Source organism: Motacilla alba, chromosome 7 (genome assembly GCF_015832195.1).
Source record: "Motacilla alba alba isolate MOTALB_02 chromosome 7, Motacilla_alba_V1.0_pri, whole genome shotgun sequence".
In the NCBI taxonomy this organism is placed as follows: domain Eukaryota; kingdom Metazoa; phylum Chordata; class Aves; order Passeriformes; family Motacillidae; genus Motacilla; species Motacilla alba.
In genome coordinates, this window is record NC_052022.1 from 5,308,736 (window position 1) to 5,333,434 (window position 24,699).

The following is a 24,699-nucleotide window of genomic DNA, read 5'->3' on the forward strand; positions in this document are numbered from 1 at the left end:
ACCCTCAAAGGCTCCCTCTGATTAAAGTCTGTTTAGGAGAACACAGATAAGGGAAAAGCAAGTCTCCAAAACTTTCCCTTTTCTTGTATTGCCCTGAATACCTTCCAGTTACTATTTTTTTCTTTTGTTTTCTGTAAACAGACAATTAAAGAGATTTTGGAAAACTCACTTTGTTGGAAATTGGTTTTGATTACCAAAATTTTGGCAAGGATAAATCTCATCCTTCAACAGATTTCAGAGCTGTGCCATTTAGGCCAAAACTTAGAGTCAAAATCCACACTGGACCCCTATCAGTGCGCAGAAACAGCCACAAATAAATTCAAACATTAGCAGAGAAAGCCATAGAAAAGTAAAAATTGTGTACTGTTAAAAACAAATTAATTTTTTCCATTTCTAGGAAACAGACAGCGATCTCTTATTAAAAAATATCAAAAATACTGGGCTTAGAGTCTTGGTGATCTTGAAGGAATATAATCTAAACATCAGTGAAATAAATGGAAAGCCTTCCAAAGACTCCCAAAGGGCTGCAAGTCAGGCCTGTAAAATGGCTAATCCAATGAGACTGGTAAAACCAGTGATTCTGCAACAGCAAATCCAAAATCAAAATTAGGAACAAAGATTTAGAAGTTTCTTCTTAAATAATCTATTTTTTTCCTCAAGAAATCCAAGAAAAAAACTCCTTGATCAATGTAGTTAAGCCAAATGAACAACTTTTGAAACTCCTTGGCTATACTGCAAAATATTTTTAGTGGCTTGGTTTGTGCTTTTCCATGAAATGCTCCTCACAGTGATTGGTGTGGAATGTTTACAGTCTCGCACAATATTCTCTTATCAGATAATCTACAATATCCTCACTTAAACAAGCAGACACAAGATATTTAAACTTGACAAGTCAAAGAAAATGAGTGCTGGCAGGTATGGAAAACACTGAACAGTGGGTGGGGATGCAATATTTTCTAAATAAAACACTATGAGTGTAAATATCAGAGCATAAGATGCAATTCAACGGCAAATTCATCTTGCTTTGCATTAAGGTGGGAACATGCACTGTCACACAATAAACTCTGTTCACACTGAGTAAAAGCAGGAACCATGTGGCAGCAACAGGGCACCTTGAGAGACCCAACTTCAGAAAAAATGTGATGGTGCTGATGCCTTTTTGGGGCTACCTAAAACAGAGACCAGACAAAATTAAGAGAATAGAAAGCAGGTTTTTTCTTTTTGGAGGGCCTCCAGGTACATTTTGGGCAGATGAAACTCCTCCAGGGCTACACCCAAAATGGACCACGGGTCACAGGTTTTCTTAGAAGTTTGGACCATTTGAATATTGGGGGTTAATCTTCCAATTACAGCTTCAGGTAATTAAGTTATTTAGCCCAGTTTGCTTCTCCCCAACTCTCTTTTGTTTACATCTCTCAGGGCCTGAGACAGAAAGGTGTGCTTGGTTCTCAAGCCCAGAGAGGAATTGTTGTGTCTGACCAAAATATGAAGACAGCAGCTAATACTCTGTAAGGAGCTCAGAGCTGTACACTGAAGAATTGCAGGATTACAGATATATGTAAAATATAAAAAGCTAAAATCCTAAGGCATCAGAGCAAGCTGAGTGAAAGAATTCTTTGTTCTGTGCCCTATTCTGTCACTCTGGCTGCTGAGGTGACACTGAAAAGCACCTCTCATTCCTCAAGCCCCTCAGATGTGACTGCAGTGATCTTCACTCAGTGCTGGCTGCCTCTAAGCCCTGAGGAGCAGCACGTTCCCAGCCCCAGTTCCTTTGGGATCAGCTCCCCCAGCGAGGCACAGCCTGTCCTGGAGCTCCGGGGACAAATCTGGGCAGCTGCAGCCACAGCAGCTGCAGGGACACGTGTGCTCTGTGTGTGTGTGAGTGTGTGTGAGTGTGGCTGGAGGGCTTCCCTCTTGGAAATTCTGGGAGTAATGACACATTAAGCCCTCTCCAAGAGAGTGGATTGAAAAGAACGAAAGAAAGGCGGGAGAGAAAAAAAAAAAAAATTGAAACAGGCAGGCGGGCTGATAGCTTTTCCTGCAAAGTTTAGGACTTCAAAAGTTAACTTGTAAGCAAGTGCAGATGCAGGGATAAAAGCTGTCTTGGACACTATGCAGCAGCCCTTTCCTTCCCATCAGCATCTCCAGCTTGTTGCCTTCCTCTGCTGGATTCCCTTGCTGGCCATTAGCGCTGAGTCAGCGACATTAGGTAAGGATTTTGGGCTTTTTCATTACTTGATGGTGGTTTGGGGGATAGAGCTCATGTGTATTTGAAACTGAGATGGTCTTGTTTACATTTACTTTTGGATGTGGGTTGGAGTGACAGAGGGCTATTATTAGAGAGTCTCTGAAATAGGTTGGAAGTAAGGTTAAAATAAACAAATAAAGTAATGAAGAAGGTCATAGTAAAGCCAAGCACACGATGTATATTGATCATTACAGGACATTCCCTTTTCTTTGCTACTTTTTTTTTTTTAACAAAAAAAATTAAAACCTGTGAAAATTCTTACTTCCTACTAGAAAAAAAAAAAAGTCAAGTTATTTAAGGAGTATACATAACATTTTCCCATAAATGGAATAAATGAAACAAACCATAAAAGAAAAAAAAAAGAAGGCTTTAAAATAACATTCTATTCCTCTAGGAAAGAATTATATACACCATATATCAGAGGAACATTATAGATTAGTTAATTACACATATAATAATCATACACAGCTCTACAGCCTCTGGCAATAAAAAGTTCTTGAGTAATTTCTCCACTACTGTACACATTAAATGTAAGTCTGGTTTCACTCTAGCAGAGTTTGAAGGAGACATAGATTTCACATATGTGGCTTGTTTATACAGCTTTATTAATTGAACACAAAAATGCATTGAGAATCATGTTAGACATTATTCAGCTAGTGGAAACTGAGTTAATAAAAGAAACTGAGAAAAGCAAAGAGCGTAGTGCTGTGAGTGATTATGGATTCAGCTTTGGCAAACTCTGCGGAGGCACTCCCCCTTAAAGGAAATATGTTGTAATATTTTGCAAAATTTAATTCCAGTAGAGTCCCAACTGGTCCTAACAGTGACTGTCAGCCAGCACTCATTAGCTCTGTGAAGATGAAACAGTTGGGAGCTCTCCTCACTTGACTATCAAAGGGTCACCCCGAAAGTTCTGCAGGACCAAACTCAAAGCAAATGACCTTATCGCCTTTATCTTCAAACAATGCCTTTAATTTCTGAAACCTTTTGAAGGGTTGCCAGTTTTCTGGAGTGTAGCAGCAACTTATCTGATAGGACAGGCTTTTCATCAGGGGGAAACGACCTCCTAACTCCCAGTAACTAAGTAACTGTATTTGCCTCTGTATTTTTCCTACTGCAGGTAATATGTATGGACATACTTATTAAACTGGGAACACAAAAGAATTGAGTATTGTGCTGTCTCTTAGGTGATGCAGAAGGATTCGTCAGGCTTGTTGTGGGTTTTTTTTCCATAAAGTGAACTTGAAGTAAATGAAACTGCTCAAAAAAGTTTACATTCTGACAGATTGGGTTGTGACATTACAAGGATATTAACAGAACCATATGCTGTTTACTTTTGCACTCTAATAAACCTGCTAATCCCATAAGAATTTAGTGGTGAATAAGAAGGATCTGACCAAAGAGCTCTTTGCAGATGCTTTGTTAAAAAAAAAAAAAAAGATGAAAAAAAAAATTAAAGACTAAAGAACTTTATAATCTTCTACACTCTTAATTTAGGTAATGAAGCTCCCTGTGAATGAGGGAGTTCTCAATATTTGGGGTTTTTACATTAAATCCCATGACTGAGAAACACAGAAAGGTTACCAACAACACCCATAGCTTCTCTCTATTACAGGACTAAGCATCAGAGACAAAAGCAACTCAGTGAATCACAGATGTGGGAGGGCTGACACAGCACAGCTTGTCAGACTTTTCTGAGATGAAATTCTGTAAATAAGTCAGTCAAGAGAAAAAGGCAATACATTTTTTACAGTGCTGTCTTACAGAAAAACATTTATCTTAAAATAGTTGCTTGTAACATCATCAGCAAGAAGGAATTTCTCCCCATCCCCTCTGGAGCCTTTTCAAAATGTACAACTGAGAAAGTTTTTAATTTGGATGTGAGTTTCCTGCAAAGGTACCCTCGAAGCTCTTAAAATCCACTGGGGCTTCACTACAAGGTATTGCATATGTAGTAAACTCAGCTACACTTAATTGTTTGCAAGTTTACTCCTGTGGGTTTCCCTCAACTCTGAAACACACAAGAAATTTGAGCATATCCAGAGCTAGAGAAAGAGAAGAGAGAGGATAGTGTCAGGGGAAGATGAGGTGCCTACAGCCAGCATGGAAAGATGGTGTGCTTCCAGAGACCCGAGTGGTCTAATTTGATTGAAGAAAGTTAATGGAAATAGTCAAAATATGGAAAATAGTCAAAATGGAAATAGGCAAAAACCACTTGGTATATCTTGCAGCTATATGAGCCCGGGTCTTGCTTTGTACAAAAGAATGAAGTGAAAATCAGAGTATCTAATTTGTTTTGAGTTCTACCCAAAAGCAACCCATGATTTCACTGTGAGCTTCTGCTGTAAAACCTGAGCACCATGGACTGTCCATCCTGGAAGTAAAAATCTGCTGGAGCTCAGAAGGCATTTCCCCATGAGTATTTCAAAAGGAACTAATCAAACCATTCAGGACTTTTCCCACCTGCTTCAAGTATCTGCCACAGGTGACAAACTCTCCCAGGGCTTCTTCCACCCTCAGGGTCCCTGAGCAAAGAGGGGTCTGAGCACCCCAGGGGATCCCCAGGATGTGGAATCCCTAGGATGTGGAATCCCTGGAAACAGCTTACAGGGATCAAGCCCTCAGGCCACAAGTGGGTTTGGTCAGACCATTCCTGTGCCTCTGGAAATAGCCCTGGGATTAATCTGGCTCCGTGGCTTTGCTCTGTGCAAAGCACAGCAGACATTTACAAGCAAACAATAACCCACTGAATACTTTCCTGCGGAGGTAGAGCCAAAACTCCTGGCCATGCCAAAGAAATAGTAACAACCCCTAAAGGGAGAGGAATAACTTTTACCCTGTGTTTCTCTCCCTACATTATTTTTAATCATCAAAAGTCATTTACTGGCTAACATTTTATTTCCCACCAGACCAAGCCACTGGCCCAAATTAAGCCAGTTTGTATTTTTTAAACTAAGATAGAAATCTGAATTTATCTGATTTTGTGCTGTCAAAGGGAAGCAGGGGCTATACACTGATTTCTGCTTGCTGATAACTTTTTCGTTCCACTCCTTTTTTCCTGAAGGACAAGGGCAGTGCCACTTCAGGGAAAGTTCATTCATAGAGATGGAATAATTGGGCACTGTTGCAGTCTGTGGGTGAGGGAACCTCTGTCAACTTCATTTTTTGACTCTCCTGACCTGTACTGGTGTGCCACTATTGGATTTTAGAACTTTGAAATTTTCAGGGAAATGATTTTTTGCTCACACATTTTCTTTTTGTCTTCTGATGAAAATAAATGATTGTCTTCAAAATTATACAGGCTTAAAGATACGTTTGGTGTGAGAGGGCTGCTTTTCAGCTGCATCTCACAAGGATTTGCCTATTTTCCATTATCCTGCCAAACGTGTAAGCTTTTTAAACTCCTTAACAGCTATTTACTACTCTGCACCGTGCTAAAATTGAGAATCAATTTATTAGACACTGCTCATAACAGTATAGGACATTCATGGCCAAAATGTTTCCTTTAATGGTCCAGTTCCTCAGAGTTATTTTGTCTCAGAATGCCAAACCTGAAGAAGTATTGTGCACATCCAACTTCCCTGGCAATCGATAAGGAGCCGAGACAAATCAGTGTTTGCTCCTGACCTGACAAGACAGATCTCTGCAGAGAGGGAGCATCATCCCTCTGCCTTACTGATGGCACGGGCACCTGGAGTGCCTCAAGGTGACGAGGAAAACCCTCTGGTGAGGCTGAGATGGGTCCCAGGAGTCACAACCCGGCCCCATCAGCTGTGGCACGGCTCAGAACTGGCACAAAACCCGGTAAATTTGAGGGCAATAAAAACGCTCAGCCCCTCGCCACCCTCCCTGTAAAGCCTAAGTCAAACAGCCACACACTAACTCAAGGGAACACAAAGTATTTCTGCTTAATGTGTTTTAGGTGGCCAGTACTTGAAATTCCCCCAAATTCCCGTTGTTTTCAATGAGGAATGACCCATTTGCCTTCCACAATGCTGTAAGCTCTTTATCACACAAATATAGTAAGAGAGCAAAGGGGAAAGTTAATCCTGAATTGGCTTCATTGAAGACAGAATTTATTCCCAATCGTTCCTACTTTTTCCTAGACCACTTCTGTAGCCTATTAAAATATTTTGAGCTTTGGAAATGGCACATTTAACCAGATACATTTCCACCTCTTTTTTTTATTTTTTGTGCTGTAGATTTGATGCCTCAAAAGGATGGGAACATTGTGGAAGTACCATTTTGTTGAGTTTGCATTGGGTTTGTACTGCACCTCTTTGAGTTTTTTTGATTTTTTTTTTCTGGCATAAGTCCTCAAAGCAGCCAGATTACTGATTTTGTCTAAAAATTTGTTTCCCTGGAAGATTTGTACTGACTTTTTTGGTAATTACTAGCTGGATTAAGTGTCACCTAATGGATGGAAGTTTGGTGTTGGACATTGCCAGTCCTCTGCAGAATTGGATATTGTCTCTGCAGTATGTTGCTTGTTTAATGATTTTTAAGTTTTTTCAAAGTAGTATATTTTATCTTCAGTTATGACCTTTATTAATGTCACTGTGGCAGCTACATTATGTGTTTTGCCTCAGGTAAAGATTATTTATGGTGAAATCTGAAAAAACGTGGATTAGATTGAAGAATATTTTTATCTGTCTCTGAAACAGCAATGAAGCCATGTGTTAGTGCAGGCAATTGTTTGTACAGCTTTTCTGGGAAGAGTTTTGTATGTTAAGCTCTTAGGAGATTTACTTAATGAGAGTATGTACTCATTTGCTTCTTTCTGACATATCTTATTTTGATTATTCTGACGTCTATTACTTTGATTGCTGTGTTCACACTGCATGGCATCCACAGGGAGCCGCCAGGGAATATTCTACATATTGAAAGGGGAAAAAAAATTGATTGCCTAATATAGCTGAGGGATTGTAGTAGTCTGCTCTGCTCCTTTTGCTGGTTTTATATTAATTCATTGATTGAGAACGAGTTTGCTTATTCCCCTATTTTTATTTTTTTTTTCTACAAAGCAGCTTCCAAAAGCTGGATAGCAAATTATCTGCCTACTACAATAATGTAATGCATCTCCTGTGGTAGCTGAAGTGTTTTACAACTCAACTGTCCCTTGGCAGCTTTGTGTGCTGTTTCAGTAAATGCCCCCTCCTGCAGTATTTGCTAATCATTTCTGTAGCTTCTGCACTTCCCCCAGACTGGAGGGTGCCCCAACTTTTCCTCCTCCTCATTCCAATAAGAGGAGGCACAACATCCCCCAGCCTTTCTCTTCATTTTTTAAATGGCTGATCAATTTTTGTTCAGTTTTTCTCAGAAGGCAAAAGTCTGTATCATTAGATTTATTTTTGTTCCAAAAAGACAAGAGGGTTCTCAGAAGTTCCTGAATAGCTCTCTAATGGGTTTAATGGTAAATATGAAAAATTACCTGGGATCTGAACTAGACAATTCCTTCACAGAAAGGAGCCTGTCTTATGTCAACACTTTCTCCCTTCTCATCTCCATTTGAAATTGTATTTTGCTGATGTTTGGCCATCATGCAACCTTTTCATGGAATTTTACCTTACTGATATCCTGCAGGTCTTAAAGGAAGGTAAAATTCAGGCATTGGCTTATTTAACAACTATGCTAATGTTTTGTTAGTCATAACCTAATAATTAAAAATTTCTTTAGAATTAGAAAAGATTTCTTTGGAATTACTTCATTGCATCCATCAGATGTGTTATTTGTTGACCTGGTCCAGGTACCAGATCAGACCAATTCACAAACATGATTCAGAGCTTACTTTAATCTTCTTTGTCCCTTTCCCCCAGTTATTTAATTTACAATTAACCATAGGCTTGCTATAAAACTCATTTTTCTGTGACTCAGCCTCCCTCAACAGCACAGCACAGATGCTTTGATTCACTCCGGCTGCCTTATCATCAGCTCTTTTCTTAATGGACTAGAGGAAAAAAATATATAAAAATTCACAAAGCCATTTGCTCTGTTTTTCTATTAGATGTTAAGATTAAAGCTGGCAACAAAGACATAAACAGGATGAAATCTAATTAATTTGTTGGTTTTCTTCTGCAAGAAATAGAAGGAAAGTGAAGAGAAGGCTATTTCCTGTCCCACTGTACCTGCAACTCCCTCCTCAAATGATTTGATTCATGGATATTTGATTTTCTGAACATGTACAGAGCAGGATAAAGGTCAAAGAAATCTAGCCCAGAACCATCCCAGAAGTTTTTGCATCCAAAAGAATCTTGTGAGTGCCAGACACTCACATCCCATAACCTTCCTGAAACATTTACACTTCTTTTCTCCCATAATATCCTTTAAATTTCTCACTCAAAATTGTTAAATATACAAACCCTCCAGCTTCAGATAATTTTCAGTCTATTGCCAGGTTTAGTGTTTTCAATTGACCATGCAACAGAAATTCACTGGGAAAGCTGCAGTGCCTCCCTGCATTCCCAGACTGGAGCAAAGCTGCATTGGGCTCCCCCTCCCCTCCCTGGGTGTGGGTTCAGGGGCAGGACAGGCTGTTCCATCACCTGTGGGCTCAGCATCTGCCCACACAGCACTCATTTGTGCCCCGCAGAGGAAGGCAGCTTTGCCATTCCCTTGGGGGATCAGAGCCAGAGCCCACGAGCACGTGGAAGTTCTCAGTGCTGGATGTGGAAGGATGAGGTTGGAAGGATCTTCACCCCTGTCCCTGGTGTGAAGGCGTTGGGCTCACAGCACTGATGGATTCAGGACAGCTGGGCTGGGGCTGCAGGCAATCCCAGCACAACCCATGCATCTCCCAGAGGAATTTCACAACTCTTTTCTCCCCTTGACATGACTGCTGCCTTACAGTACAAGCAGATCTGACATAAATCATAAATCTACTTCCTGCCCACCCCAGTCCCTGGCTGCTTCTCTGCCTCTCCCCAATAACTGATATCTTAATCATGAAAATCCCCCACAGTTATTCCTGCTGCTTCCTAAAGCCTGCTATCCACGAAGATTTCTCGTTCTGTTTGCTATTACCTCTACTCTGCATGGGTGTGGAGACACATTCTCTCATTAATACACCTCTGACAATGTTATCCATCTGCTTTTTCCAAATAACTTCATCTTCTCTCAGATCTGAGCTTGCAGCTTTCCTCCTGAGAATACCAAGCACCTCCATTAGGTGCTGGAAGGATGTGAGGGGACCTGGAGAGCTGTCCTTGGTCAGCCCCACACTGCTCCCAAGGCACAGAAACCCTTGTGAGGACAAGGGCACAAAGCTGTGTTGGAAGAAAGCAGGAGCTTCCTCACTGCTCAGAAAAGCTGGAGGCAGAGACCCTAAGTACCTGATTAGCTGGAAAACAACCAGCCCTGGAAACAAAAAATCTGGGGTTTGTGGTGGCATCAGGTTTTATTTTTTAAGACCTTGACAGACAAGTTTATGTTGTTTTCAATGGGGCTAAACTGAGTATGGAACTAAAACTCTGCAGTCCTGAAGAAGGTGGCACAGGTGGCCACGTGGGGACCTAAGCCCAGGAAACATCCCTCTGGCCACCAGAGTTATCCCTGCTTCATGCAATTCTCACAGCAATTAGTGCTGCAGAAATCCTGCAAGACAAATTATGGCCACAAAAAATAAATCTGACAAATCACAGATCCACCCATTAAGGGGGGTTTTGCCTCTGAATTCCATCACTGCTGTTACAGCCCAGCTCCTCACTGTGATTATCTGCATTAGAGGTTATGTGACTGCCCAAAGAGCTCCTACTTCACCATGAGCAACCACTGCTGATCCACACAGAGAGCTTTTCTGCCATCTGATTGTTTTCACAACTGCAAACATTTAGAAATCTTAACACTTTTCCACTGAGACATAGCCAGGAGAAGCCCAAAGTGTTAACTGATAGTCTGATATTTTTTGATCACTGCTGACAGGAAAGATGTTGTGTTTTAGGATACAGGAACTGGATCAATCTCTTCTGTCACAGACAGGTGCCCTCAGAGCTGCTCCATCGATTATGCCAGGGAGAAGATCTTATCTGAACTGCTTCACTTTCTATTAGCAATTAAATACATCTTTAAATGAGGGCTTTGGTGTCAGCCTCCCATGTGTTCAGTAAAGGTATAAATACCTGTGATGGACAGCAGCTTCAATCCTTCTATGGCATAATATATAGATGCTATTTATAAAAAATAATAATAAAGCAGTTCTAGCATAGTTAGATGAGTAAATAGACTAATCATCAATTGATCAATACATGTTATTTTGGTCAAAACCTTATGCCCAAGTGCATGAGCCTTGAAATTCTTCCTTTCCTAACATAAAACCTTCACCAACAACAAAATTTGCATTCAAATTTCATTAACAGCATGTAAAATAAACAATACTTAAAATTCCTGACCAGCTCTAACCAGAACATACTTTTTTTTTTTTTTTTAAGAAGAATGAACAAGCTGAATAAAAGGGGCAATAAATTTCAATTTTAGTAATGATACTTGTTTGTGAGTCCCCAGCAATGCAGAAAGGAGTGATTTATGTTCATTTGTGCTTGGGAAGCGATGCTTTAACACACCAATTTTCAACTTTTTTTTAATCAGAGGTCCTTTTATGCCAAAAGAAAGCCATGGGCTATCCTGCACCCCCTATTGTTTTATGCTTATGGGAAGGCATAAGGCAACTAGATATATTGCATGAAGAAAAAGAGATAAAGAGAACCTAATTTCTACTTTACAAAGAGCATAATTTTGCTGAAGGCACAGAACTCTTTAATTTGGAAGGTTCTGGAAGGGTCCTGGAGCTGGGAGAGCAGGTACACAGCAGACAGGGATATATATTGGAGCAACTTCTGTGTGAAGGGCTGGGGCTTTTGGCTTATTTGTGACATGAACTGAAATCTGACATCTTAAGAGCCCTCATAACTTAAATAACATTTCAGCCTATAAGATGTTCTTGGGAACACCCATTTCCTAATATCAGAGGCTCTGAGCAAGGGACTGGAAATATATTCCCTGCGTCCAGAGTGGGCAGCAGTGGATTTCAGAGGCTGTTCTTGATCTTGCTCTTTATTCATTTCCAATAACTTCTTCAAGGCCACGAGCTTATTCCTGCTCTTTAAAGCCACCTTCATTTCCTAAAGTGTTGCCTAGCACTAAAGTGCTCTGTTAAGCTGCTGCCATGTTTTTCCATTCTGGTAGAAATTATTGTTCTATATAGTTTGATTTTAAGAGTGCCTTCTGGCATCCATTTGGGGAAAAGGCACTACATAAAAGCAAAATCAATACAAGGGACAGTTATATTTCCTGAGCCTTTTCATTAGCTGTAAAATATATATATTCAAGGAGGGAGGAGGAAAGAATGTCATTTCTACCCAAACTGAAGGAGGACAAGACAAAGCGTGGGAGAACTTGCATAAATGTTCACTGATGGCAGCACAGACTGTGCACAGGCAGATCTCTGATCTCAGCACATCCAAACACCCCTACAAACACTGGCCTCTCCTGTGACAGGCACCAAGCCTTTGGAAAAGTGCAGAAATAGATGTATTTTAAAATGAGATTGATCCCTTGACTTGTTCTTAATTTTTGCTAAAGCCAAACTGACTATTGGCTGAATATTCACAGGTAAACTTCACCTTTGTTCAGCACTAAGAATTTGGCTTGGCAACAGTTTATTGTTCTTCTTTTCATTCTTTCTCAAAACTCCACTGAACTCCACCCATGTTATCTTTGCTCTTTTCTCCCAAAATATCCTGAAATATTCATCCCTTGACCTGAGCAGACTGTCCTTGGGTAAAGTCCCCATCACCTCGGTGATATATTTTCTAAGATTTGCAAGCAAAGAGCTGGATCAAATTCTGAAAAGCTTTATTCTGTATTTCTACAATTTTTAACTTAAAGGTATTGTAGTAAGTTTTTATCAGAATCAAATCATTGTTGCTTGGTTAAAGCCCAGCTGAAAAATTAAAATTCAGGCTGCTAAGCTAGCCAGTGTTCTGACACAGGTTACCAAACTAGAAAGGCAAACATCCTTTTTTAGCTTGGAATAAAATTTCAAATCACAATGTCCATTCAGTATCAGCATGCAATTATGGGAGCAAGGAATTGCACTCAAGCCTTTTTTTTTCACCCTCTTTTTTTAATACAGGCCTTCTACAATGGCATTTTCATTAGCAGGAAATACCTGTTGTCTGTAGAAAAATAATTTGTCTTGCTTTTTGAAGACTAAATTACCTTCCCTAAAAGATTAGCTGAAAAACACTGTATAAATTCATAAGCATTCCAGGTTAAATAACAAAGTTTTGCTTCTTTCTGGTGACCCCTAGTGATGCATTCTGTGAGAGAGTTCAAGAGTAAACCCAGCATGTTATTTATTTCTGAAACGCAGATAAGGCATCTGGAAGATTTTATCTGTGTGATTTTGCCACTAGCCCATAATTCAGGGAACTGGAAAATAAAGGCCCAGGAAACTTATCAGTGTGTGATTGTTGATTTGAAACCCAAGTGGAGCTGTGGAGGAACGTGGGCTGGCAGTAACAGACAGCACCAAGCAGCAGAACAGCATCTGGAGGACAGCCACTGCCTAAAATCAGGCTCTTGGGTTTAAGGGACCACTTTCAGGATGTGCTTATCACCAAGAAGTTTTGCACAGCTCTGCCCATATTTGCCTCATGATCTTGAGTGTTGTTATTTAAAGAAACTCCCATTCTGTTTTGGCTCCTCTCAGGGCTCTCAGTGAGGTAAGACAGTGAAAAAAAAACAAGAATTGGGCAGCAAAATGGGAGAAAAAGCAGTCATTGGGAAGATTTTCATTTTTATTTCCACAGATGTCTGACATAGAGATCAAAACTTATTTCAAACCCGTTTCATGAGGCTGCACCAGAAGGATGCCTCTCTCCCTTTTGCCTGGCCATTCTGTTCCATGACTGAGAGGCAGATCTTGCTGGGCAGTAAATCCAGCAGGAGGGAGCTCCTTGCTGCATTCCAGGGAAGCACTGGGTGGAAGAGCACAAGCCTCCAGCCAGCCCTGCCCTGCCCCTGCAGCCTCACACTGTGAGGGCTATACAAATAGGATTCACAGAATCACCGGGTTGGAAGAGACCTTCAAGCTCATCAAGTCTCACCCATGCCCCAACACCTCAACTAAACCCTGGCACCCAGTGCCACATCCAGGCTTTGCTAAACACACCCAGGGATGGTGACTCCACCACCTCCCCACGCAGGCAATTCCAGTGCTCAATCAGGAGACATTTGTGTGCCCAAGTCACTCTGCTCAAGCCAAGACTTGTGAGAGGAACTTGAGCAGAAGGTTTTGGTGCTGTTGTGCCTCCCGTCCCTGCCCAGGGACTCTGCTTCCTTCCTGCCCTATCCCACCTGCTGTTCTCCAGCTCCTGCTCAGTCTTTTCCTTGGACATTTTGTCTCTCCCAGAACCCCTGTTTCATGGGAAAAGGGTAGGAAAGCATTTCTTGCTTCATCTCTAATCGCCGAATCACTGGGTTGGAAGAGACCTCCAAGATCATCGAGTGCAACCCAGCCTCAACACCTCAACTAAACCCTGGCACCCAGTGCCACATCCAGGCTGTTTTAAACCCATCCAGGGATGGTGCCTCCACCACCTCCCCAGGGAAACCATTCCAGAACTTTATCACCCTTTCTGTAAAAAACTTAATCATAGCAGCAAGCTGGAACTTCACATTTGTAGCAGCTCTTTTGCATGTCTCTGTGCCCTGCTCAAACAATTGAGCCTTGGTTTGATATCACATAAAAATAGAAGAGTGTGTGTCTAATTTTAAACTCGTGTTATTTAACATGCAGTACCATGTGAAATTCAAGGCTGTTGGTCCTGTCCAGCTCCACTGATTTTCACTGGGAACAGAACAGCCATACAGTGAACAGAGTTTGGCTCATTTTTTCATTGTAACAGCTGTCCTCAAACTCATTTTCATTAAAAAAACATTGAGATCAGCCTTACATGTCACAGATTCCCCTTTGCATAGTTTTACATTTTTTTTCTCCTGAATCAAACTATTGAAAAAATAGCATTTGTCATCTTGATATCTGTATTACTAAGGCAAAGGAAGGCAAGAAAATTCCCCTTCTGTTTTTATAGCAGAAAATTTATTGCTGGTTGCCAGAATCTGGAGTGATTAAGTCACATTAAAGACATTTCTGTCTTCTGAAATTTTATATTTGGTTAAAGAACACAGTTTGATTTTGTATGTGACAATATTTCTTCCCTGCAATACAAATATTTCTGTCCTTCCCCAATGGGTCACAATGAAGTCAATAAAATATGCACAGAAGAAATGCAAGCAGCATGTGGCTCAATATAAAGATTGATAATGGAACCACCTAAAAAAAGTACTTTTTATCATCATAAGTCTCTCCTGGTTTTTTATAGTTTACAGTGAGCAAAACAATCCATCATACTTGAACTTCATACACGTTCCTGGAGCCAATATTTAGTACAAGTCAATTTTTAATTATGATATTTTTATAAAACCTACAATTCATTTCCTGACTTTGTAAAACACTTTAAACAGCAAGTCGTGGATATAAATTATGCAAACCTCAAGGGACCCCAAATTCATTAATCTGACTGGATTTCACAGCAAAGCACAACGCAGCACAATTGCCTGGCTCTCCCTCTGACACCCCAGAGCAGCAGAGATGGGTACAGCACTGAGGCACAGTGGGAAATCTCCATTTTCCTTTAGAGCAGAGTGATTTTTAACCTTTTGAATAAAGTGCCCATTATGCTTAGAATGCCTGTTGCACTCTCACTTTTAGGGCTAAAGGAAAATGGGTTTTTAGCTGTGAAAGGAGTACAAAGGTTCTCATCTACAGTACTGCACAAAGAGCAGCGAACCCCTACTCCAAAACACTGAGCTTCACAGTCAGCCTGTCCGTGAACTCGTGGCTGTGCCAGTCCTGCTGGCAGCAGCAGGAAATCTGCCCAGGAGAGCTGAGAGCCCTTTGGGAGCAGCAGCCTGGTGCTGGCTTCCCCCTTGACTTTCTGCTTTGAAGGGAACCAAAAATGCCACTTGTGCCAAGCCCCTTCCCCATGGCCTTTTACTGCTACAGCCCAGAGGCTGCAGAGCTGCTGGAATGGTTTTCCCCGCCATCCTGTGTGAAGCACAAACTCTCTTTTCTCCTTCCCATCTCCCCTTCTGCTCCTTTCCCAGGCGATCTCGCCTCTCCAGAACCAGCACCTGCTCCTCTCACTTAAACCTGCTGGTCTGTGCCTCCTTTAGTTTTTTTTGTTTTGTTTTCCAGCTGTTCTCTCTTTTGGTGGCCACCCCAGTCCTCTCCAGCTGCTGTCTCTGCAGGCACAGCTGTGCTGGCTCCATCCCCATCCCCTCCTTTGTGTGCATGGACATGGCCTGCATCCTTCTGGAGCTGATGCTGCTAAAGCAGCACTCAGCCATGGCAAGGACAAGAACACAGCTCAGGGATGAATGAGGATTATTTTTGCTGAGGCACAGGAGAGAGAATCACAGGATTTAGCCTGTGTTCTTTGATAAAAAGAGTATTTTGTGCATCTCTATTTGTTTTTTTTTCTTTTAAGAGTAGGATGGGGTTATTGTCTGGGTCTCAGGCTGCATGAGCTAACATCACCCATGTTCCTGTAGACCAAAGAGAAGAGGAACTATTGGAAGGCAAAGCATCCTGGCTGTTAATCCTTTCCAGCTTCTCCTGCTTTCAGTGCCTTTCCTTTCACTTTGTGAAAGTCTGAGCAGGAGACCAGCAGGTGAGAGGGAGCAACTGAGGCTGTTTGCTAAAATGTAGTTGGAGAGTAAAGCACGATGGCTTAAAAAAAAAAAAAAAATTCCAATGGCTTTTTTTACCTTTCCTAGGGGACAATTCCCACACACTCCATTCTTTTTTCAGCACTTTGAACAGTTTCTCTTCCTATTTTCAGAGCAAGATATACAGTCTGTGCCTCAGTTCATATTTTCTGAACTTCAGATGCTCCTCTCCATATTCAAATATCTTACAGGCAGATGCATATCCTTATTTATACTTCTTATATTAACCCAGTTACATGGTGACTATAAAATTCCATAATAAGAAATCAGAGCTCTCATTGCACATTCACAAAGCCCTCCAAAGAACAGAGGAAGAACAGGCCATAAGCCTCATAAATCCAACTTAATTTATTCATAGGAAGAGTGTAAAAATCGGATATTTTTATATTCCAGGATATTTATGATAAGATGGTGAATGTATAAACTTTCCCCCAACAATAATTCAATAATTGATGATAAAATAACAAAACAGATAACAGGTTTCAAAATACTTGCATCAGAAGAGTGAAATATTGTAAACAATAACATGGTTTGTAAGCATTCAATCAAATCTGCAGTGGGTGAGGGCAAGAATATATTTTCAAAACTTTCTGAGCTCTCTGATCCCCTGATCCAGAATCTTCCAGCTTCACTGTCTGCAGTCATATGCAGACATTTCCCTTTCATTAAATATACTCAAGTAACTTGGGGGGTAGAGATTCTTGCATCACAGTAATTTTTGGTCCCCAGAAAGTTTTTCAGACATTATATCCACAAGAGAAAGGGAGTGGTAGGAGAGACCCGTCTGCCCAGTCAGTGTGGCTGGGGGTATCTCTGCTCTTTTGCCGGCCACACAGAGGCCTTGTTTTGGTCACACCCATGTTCTGAGACAGAGAAAAGAAAGGATTTGGCCAACGCCAGCACACAGAGCTCCTCAGTGTCAGGACAGAAGCCTCTCCTGAACCAACCATGCCATGGCTCTTGCTCGGTTCAAGTCCCTGTGCTATAGAGGCAAGGGACAAATCCATCATGGAAAAAAGATATTTTGCTCAAATCATCTACATCTTTACCTTTCAAAAGAAAGAAATTCCCTATTTTCCACCTCAAACGTGTTCACAGATGTTGCTCTGAAAGCAGATGTTTTCACCACAACCTCCCCTACCCCAAGTTCCCCTCCCTGCTATGCGCATATCAGCAACACAAAATGCATCCTCATTTTCCCTTTTGCTAGGCTAAGCAAATTAATTTCAACCTATACTTTAAAAGCAAGCTCTTCGTTCCCCTGATTATCCTAATAGCCTTTCCCACTGCTTGTGCAAACCAGAACAAGCAGGCAGGGATCCAAATGAGCTCTGTGCAGTGGCACTAATTTAACTGTTGCTCTACTGTATTTCCAGCGCTGAAAGCAGCTTTTCACATTGCAGTGGGAACAGTCACCTTGGTATCAGATAGTATAGCCTTTTTTTATTGACCCAATTCTATTGTTAATTCTCAGGCTTGCTAATGTACTGCTCTGCCCTGGGAGTGTTCAAGGCTCATTTGTATGTGAGCAGGACTTAAAAGGGTTTTTGGGGATGATTCTGGATAGCTGTGTATAAGACATGTGGCTGCTCAATTCAATGGTATTTGCTAGAGGAAGGAGGAAAATGAATGTGCAGCAACAAAGGAAATTCTGTGACTCAGCTAGAATGGCAAAAAGCAGGAATCCAGTAAATATCAGTCTTTAGGATAATAGCTTTCACTTCTCAGCTATTCTTCTCAGGTTCCTTATCTAAAGCCTCTGTGGCACTCACTGAGGAGAGAGAATTCAACCCATGGAGCCTCGCAGGAGAAAAGGATGTACACTCCCGGCCCACTTCTCAACCACTCAACAATTATGAATGCTTTTTCTCGATCATTTAGATTCGAAATCGAGCAAACAGGACTTTCCTACCTGGAAGCAAGGTTGTGATTTACAGTATTTCTGCTTATAGAACCTATTTCTCCTGTTTTAGATTGTTCAAGTGTTTGTCAAGGTCAGTTTTCTGTCAGGGGCCAACAATGCAAAATTTGTGCTTGTGTGATTTTGTGTGATTATGAAATCCTCTTGCTGCTCTCACAAACTGCAGCACAAGCAATCATTCCTGCTTTGTTCTTCCCCATTTAAGTGCCTGTGAAACACTCCACCAAATGCAAATACAGATCCTCCTTCTCCTTGCCTGACAGCAGCTTACAAAACTGATGGGGAATCTTTTCACAGCTCTGCTGTACTTTATTTTTTTTTCCCCTCAGGCATCCAGGTGAGTCTATCTTTCTCTAGGAAAGATAAAAATTCCTGCCTGCCTTTTTAAAATTCAACACTCAGCACCACCAAAACCCCTGTAGTTTGCCTGCCTCCACCTCCCAGAAGAACATGCCATCCACACATCTAGGAGGGACCAATTCCACCTTTTTTTTAATTCAAAGTCAAAGAGGGGTTTTGAAGCAGCACAACAACAGACCCATAGCCTAGATGGCCTTGGAGACCACCACAAGTCCCTTGTCCCTTGCTGTGTATTAAATACAGGAAAGTCAGACTAAATATAGACATGTTGAAATAAAACACCTCTTTCTAGAGTGAATTAGATGATAATTTTATCCAAGAACTGAAAGAGGAGATTACTTATTGCTGTCTGGTGTCTGCAGAGAGCCACAGTTTCATCTTAATGATGCTCGGCCATTCACACTTCAGTCCTCAGCAAGAGCTCACAATTAACATAAAAGGGTCCTACTTAGGCATTAGTTTCTGTATTTGACTTGAAGAGGCAGATGAATAAAAGTAAATAAATGTGAACTGTTAAACCATGGGACTCTATATGGTTCTGGAAACAGGAGAGGGAAGTTTTAATTGCAGACAGAAAGATTTTGAGATCATTGAGATTGCTTCCATCCGACACTACTGGCTGTGGTTTCCCAAATCAAACCCCAGAATCTGCAGCCAGGCTCAGCACCCCCTCTGCTTAGATCCTTTTCCACAAGCAGTAATGACCACTAATGAAACAGCCAAAAGCCCAGGTGGCTCTCCTGCAAATGTACATTTCAGAGCCCCGAGACCTGATCCTGCAGCTGCCAGCTTCACCCTGGGAAAACCATTAGCAGCTGGCTTCACGTCTAGGAAAAGAAAATGAAATATGTTGCATTTTCACAGCCATCAATCAGCAGATGCAGTGCCAGGAAAGCTTCATAATGATGTAGATATCACCAACTGACTTTGCAAAAAAAAAAAGAAGAAAAAAAAGTATTTTTTGGAGGAAAAGCTATGCAAAATAAACCCAACAACAGCTGAGTTCAGTGCACACTTGTGTGAGGTGTGATCCCTTCCTTGCTTAGACAGGAGAGGATTGAGGTCAGAAAGCACCTCCCCAGCCAGAGGGACAGTGGTCACCCTTCTCCCTAAGGATGGCAGCAGCAGGGCACATTTCAGCCCTCAGCACCACCTCCCTGGAGCCACGGCAGGGGCTCAGCCCCAACCTCACATGATTAAATGAGTGTCTTTTCCTGCCCTGCTGAGCTTTCTATTATTCTGTGGAGAAGAGAGTTCTGAGAGCAGAAAACCTTAAAATGAAAACAAGATGGAACTTTAGAGTTGCACAATGATGCAAGTAAGCCCAGAAATAAATTAAAAAAAAAAATCAATGAATAAAATGACACTTTTGGCATTTGATTGGGTTTTCTTTTTCTTAATGTTCTGCAAAATGGCTGAAAATTATCAGCAGCATCACTGCTCCTAAGTGTTGCACTTCCAAATGTTTTTTATGCTTCTACCCCTTTCTATTATCTTTACTGTTTTCCTGAGAGAGGCACTGAAATGCCTGGCATGACTCATGCTGTGAGCAATCCTTCTGTGAGAAGGGAATGAGAACAGGCTGATAACAAGGGTGATTTCATTAAAAAGAGCTCAGCCCGGTGACTGCTTACACGGGATGTTATTGAAATTATGCATGCAGAACCCCAGCTCTGTCATATTGGTTTAGCTCATGTTTTCCATGGCACAGGAGAAAGTCCCTTTGTCAGTTCAGTGGAGAAAGGTTGGAGATGATTGAGGTAAAACAGCAGGAGGAGGCCAATATGATTAAGTCACACGGCCAACTGCCCATGTATAACACAGTAATGGAGGGGAAAGTAGAGGGCAAACTAAAATTAAGTCAAAAGGACACAGGAGACAAGAGGCTACACGTACAGGACATGGAGAGGGTGTACAGTGAGCTGATTTGTACAGCAGGCAGAGAGCAGAAGTTCCATGCCCTGTATTCAGATATTTCCTGTTAATATTGATGGGAACTCTGTACTAACTAATGCTGGAATGGACAGTCTGTTTAGTGAGCATGCATGGAGAGAGGCATGTTTAATTAATTTTACAGTCATGGGCAGAAAGGTCAGATGACAGCCTGTGAGTAAAATCCCCAGCAGCCAGATTGGACAAGAGAATTAAAAAAAAAATACAAGGAAAAAAAAAGTATTTGAGAGGAAAGCAAGGTCAAGTCTGGACTCACTCTGGTGGTTGTTCACACCTCTCCAGCAGAAAATAAAATCTTAATTTCACTGCAGGTCACCAGGTAAGAACGGTGTTATTGCAGGAAATCTTGGTTACTTCAGAGACAGCATAGTTCACTTTAATTGTTCCCTCTGGGTAGAACAGTGTGGATATAGCCACAAAACAGATGCTCCTGTGAGACATGGGGCAAGCAGGGTACCAGCACTGAAGAGAGCAGCACTGCCTGGCAAAATCAGACACCCACCTCAGCAGTGGAAATGGCTACAAATGCATGTGCTCACAGAGTATATTCATTATTCTGTCCTTTTCCAGTGGATAAGCATGGAGCAGTGACAGATGGAGGCACAATCCCAGGCAGGAGGGAAAGACCCAACTCCTTCCAAGGCAAGGAAGCACTTAGTGCCCTGAACAAGCTGACGGGACTCTACCAAGCCAACAGCTGGCTATTCCTCACAGCCACAGATGGTGGAGAAAGAGGGAGAGCAGCCTGAGCAGGGCTGGAATAGGGTCAGCCACGATTTAAGTGGTGAGACACCTTGTCTGGGAGATCATTGTTCACAGAACTCCCTCCACGCTGAAGAAGCTGACAGGACACTACCAGGGCAGAGCGGATATCTCCCTTTCCATCTATCAACACACCAAGTCACAGTGGGAAGTTCTCACCGACCAGGAAACCCCAAATCTGCAGCTGTTTGCACCTCTGCAATTTGCTCCTGGTGCCTGTAAATGGTGAGCCAGCCCCTGTGGCCTCACCATGCCCTGATTTCCTGGGGTCTGGTGCTTCCTGCAGCTCCAGGACAGATGACACCCCACTGCAGAGCAGTGAGCCAGTATTTCATGTCACTCTCATTGTGAGCGCATGGGTTTAATGCATGCATTGCTCAAAGTAGCAAAACCCATCTTGGAAATGCCATTTATTTCCAGACAGTATAATAAAGAAGAAAAAAGCCTAACTGGGTACTTAATTTGCAGTCATTAATTTACTTTCATAGCCTTTGTAGGGTGAAGGCAAAAATAATATCAATGTTAAAGGCAAAGGGAAATAGTGTAGATCCATTAACGGGGAAAAAGAGCAGGTAATAGAAAGGGAACATAAATGCATTCAAAATCTTTTTTTGCTTCGTTTTTCTCAGAGACATTTCATTACAATCAGATATTTAGCAGTTTGTTTCAAGACCTTAATAAGAACACAAGGCACAAAAATGAGAGAAAGAGCTAAAAATGGGTTATACCACCATGAGTAAAAACCAAATCATTAGAAACAAAAGTTGCCTTCAAAAATGAATACAGGACTTCTGACATCCAAAGGGCAAAATCAGAGGCAAAAATTCAGTGCTTAACAAGAAAAAGTGAAAAAAAAGGATGGTTTGAGATGCTACAAACCAGCCAGACTGCCTTCCATGCAGCTTCCTAATGATTTGCAACTTGCAGAGTTATTAGGAAAAATTAAGACTGGAATTTGTTACTGAGTACAGTGCACATAAACCACAGTAACTCATTAGACCTGTGCCCATGGATTTGAGAGGCCACAGCTGGACTACTGTGACTAATTTTGATCATCCTACTGAAATAAAGCTGGACAAATTAGAGGCAGTTCAGGAAGCAAGCTGCAATGCTAACAAGGGACCTGGAAATGTGACCTGAAAGGAAAGTGAAAAGGAAATGAGCTTACCTCAGAAAAGGGAGCACTGGAAGGGGCTGTGGTTATTCTTCTTACAGGTGGAGCAGAGAGACAACAGCTGGCTATTCCTCATGGCCACAGATGGTGGAGAAAGAGGGAGAGCAGCCTGAACAGGGTTAGTCCTGCTTTAAGTGCTGAGACACCTTGTCTGGGAGATCATTGTTCACAAAACTCCCTTCACCTGGAACTGGAAGGAGGTAGGCAAACCCCACAGGTGCAACCTTAAATCCTCCCTCAGAAAACAGGGAAATAGGGAAAAAGCTAGTGTGGATTATTAAGAACCTATTACAGCATGTGAGCCAACTATCTTTTCTTACAGCATTACTGGTTTAGTAAGAGGCAAGTGTGAGGTATCCTGCCTTCACCAACATCTCCAGGACAAGAAGTTAATTGTTTTTGTTAATTTGTAATTGCAGAGACAGGGAAATGGGGCTGTGTGTGTCCCATCCGCTGAAGTGTGTGACCCCTGAACCCAGAGCTGCCCAAAGCAGAGCCAGGCACAGAGCTGCTCTTCCCTTTCATGAAAAGCAGAGAGACTTTTTTCCACTCTTTTACACTGAAATGAAATGAATTCTTTTGAAATGTTTAGTAAAAGCACATAGAGGAAGAAAGGGAGAAAGATCCTTTTCTCCTCCCCTTTCCCCACATCCACAACCCCCTAGTAGCTATCAGCCCAGGAGATAGTGACATTAATTTGGGAAGTTTTGCTCAGGCAGACCAGAGCAGAGCCCAAGCCCCTCATTTTGTGTTTTCTCATGTGCTTTGATTATGCCAAAGTGCAGAGCTTTCTCCCTTTTCTTTTCTCCCTTTTTTTGCCCTCCAGCAATTCTGTACTCAAAATCACACAACAAGAACTTCAATGGAGAAACACACTCTGTGAAAACCTCAGCTGTGGCGAGTCAACATTTTCCAACAGAGGAAAAAAAAGATTTTCATCAGAAAGCTCACAGCCTGCTCCAACACCAAGATTTCAGAGGCAGCTAACTTTAAGTGCCTCGTATTTCTGCATATCAGGGTCGTCAGTCAGGCACCCAGAAAACAAGGAGCACAGGAGTAATGATCACCTCTGACACGGCTGGAGTGACTTATCCAGCATGACACAGCCCCTGTGGCAGCCCTATCCATCACCTCCTCGGGCCAGCATTCCTGGAGTCATTTTTTTCCTCCAAAACATCAATACTAGCTAACATTTTTTAAACACTGCCATCCATTTCAGTCAATCTTATTCTTCATAATTTCAGTTTCTTTCTGTTGGGAAATTGGAGCGTATTTCACAGTGTGAAGTGTCAGGAGAACAACTGCGTCAAGGAACAACATCCTTTCCCTTGCCACTTCTATTTGTTTGCTCTAGCAAGATGTACACAGTCACCCCAGCAAGAGATTAACTGTTCTGATGCACCACCACAGCCTGAGCATCTCCCAGACATACTAAAGACCTCGCCATTCAAAACCTCTGCATGAGCAAAAGCGAGATTTTTAGGTAGTTTGATCTCAGCCTTCTGCTGCTTTTTTCTTCCTTCACAACATTGGATCATTTAGATAAAATCTTCATGGTGAGGCTGCTGCTTGGCTGGGTTCTCCATGCCATTGCCTGAGCCTATTTATATGCAAGAATCTCCCCAAGAGCTTATACCTTCCACTTTTATCAGCCAAAAACCATGCTGCAATTAACATCTAGTATCTCGCTCTATTTACTTGCTACTGAATCCAAATACTCAGGGGCAAGTTGTTAGCAAGGAGAGAGTAAAACAAGCACAGGAAATCCATGCCAAGCCCTAAACAGACAGGGGTGTGAAGAAGCCCCCCTCGCTGTAGAGCAGCAGGGGACTGCTTGGAATCCTCTCCTGAGATATTCCCCCTGAGGAGCACAGCTCCAGCACGGGGAGCTGTTCAGAGAGATAAGTCCTTTGCCAAAACAACCCAAAAAAACCCCAAAGCAACTCCAAACAAGCTCTCTGCTAAGAGCACACACCTGGCAACTTAGCATGCCTAAAGTTCACAGAGGTTATCTCGTGTGTGACAATCCCTGGGGGGTGACGTTGGATGCAGGGACATTAAATGACCTTCACCAGTCCTTTTCTGGCCATTTTGCTTTGACTTTCCATTGCAGTGCCCAAGTGTCCCGTGGTTCCTTGCAGCTGGCTCAGCTTGGACCTCAGGACAGCAGGGACAGGCAGCCTGTCCCCAAAGCACCCCTCTCTTTCTCCTTCTAGCAAGGTTTTGCCTTGTGGACAGGGATTTTCCCTCCCTCTCAGTGTGAGAGGTGCTAACTCAGCTGTGGTGTTAATTTTACTTGGGCCAGAAGAAGTGATTAATTGTTTTATTCTGTTTATTCTGTTTAATCTTGACATTGTTTGTTAACAGGTCCGACTTCTCCTTGATCTGGCAGGGAAACATCAACTCTTATTTCAGTTACTATAAATATATAATAACTATATAATATAGTTATTATGCACCTATCTTTTAAAAAGGGTGAAAAGCAGTGTCTTC

At 41.9% G+C, this 24,699-nt stretch overlaps 1 protein-coding gene across 1 annotated transcript in view; it reads left to right on the forward strand.

Annotated features, from left to right (window-relative positions):
• Positions 1-1,933: 1,933 nt before the first annotated feature.
• Positions 1,934-24,699, forward strand: part of LOC119703311 (von Willebrand factor D and EGF domain-containing protein-like) — a 168,753-nt gene continuing 145,987 nt past the window's right edge. The window contains exon 1 of the mRNA XM_038142997.1: positions 1,934-2,209. Coding sequence (XP_037998925.1) covers positions 2,113-2,209 — 97 coding nt within the window. The 5' untranslated portion in view covers positions 1,934-2,112. The remainder of the gene's footprint in view (positions 2,210-24,699) is intronic.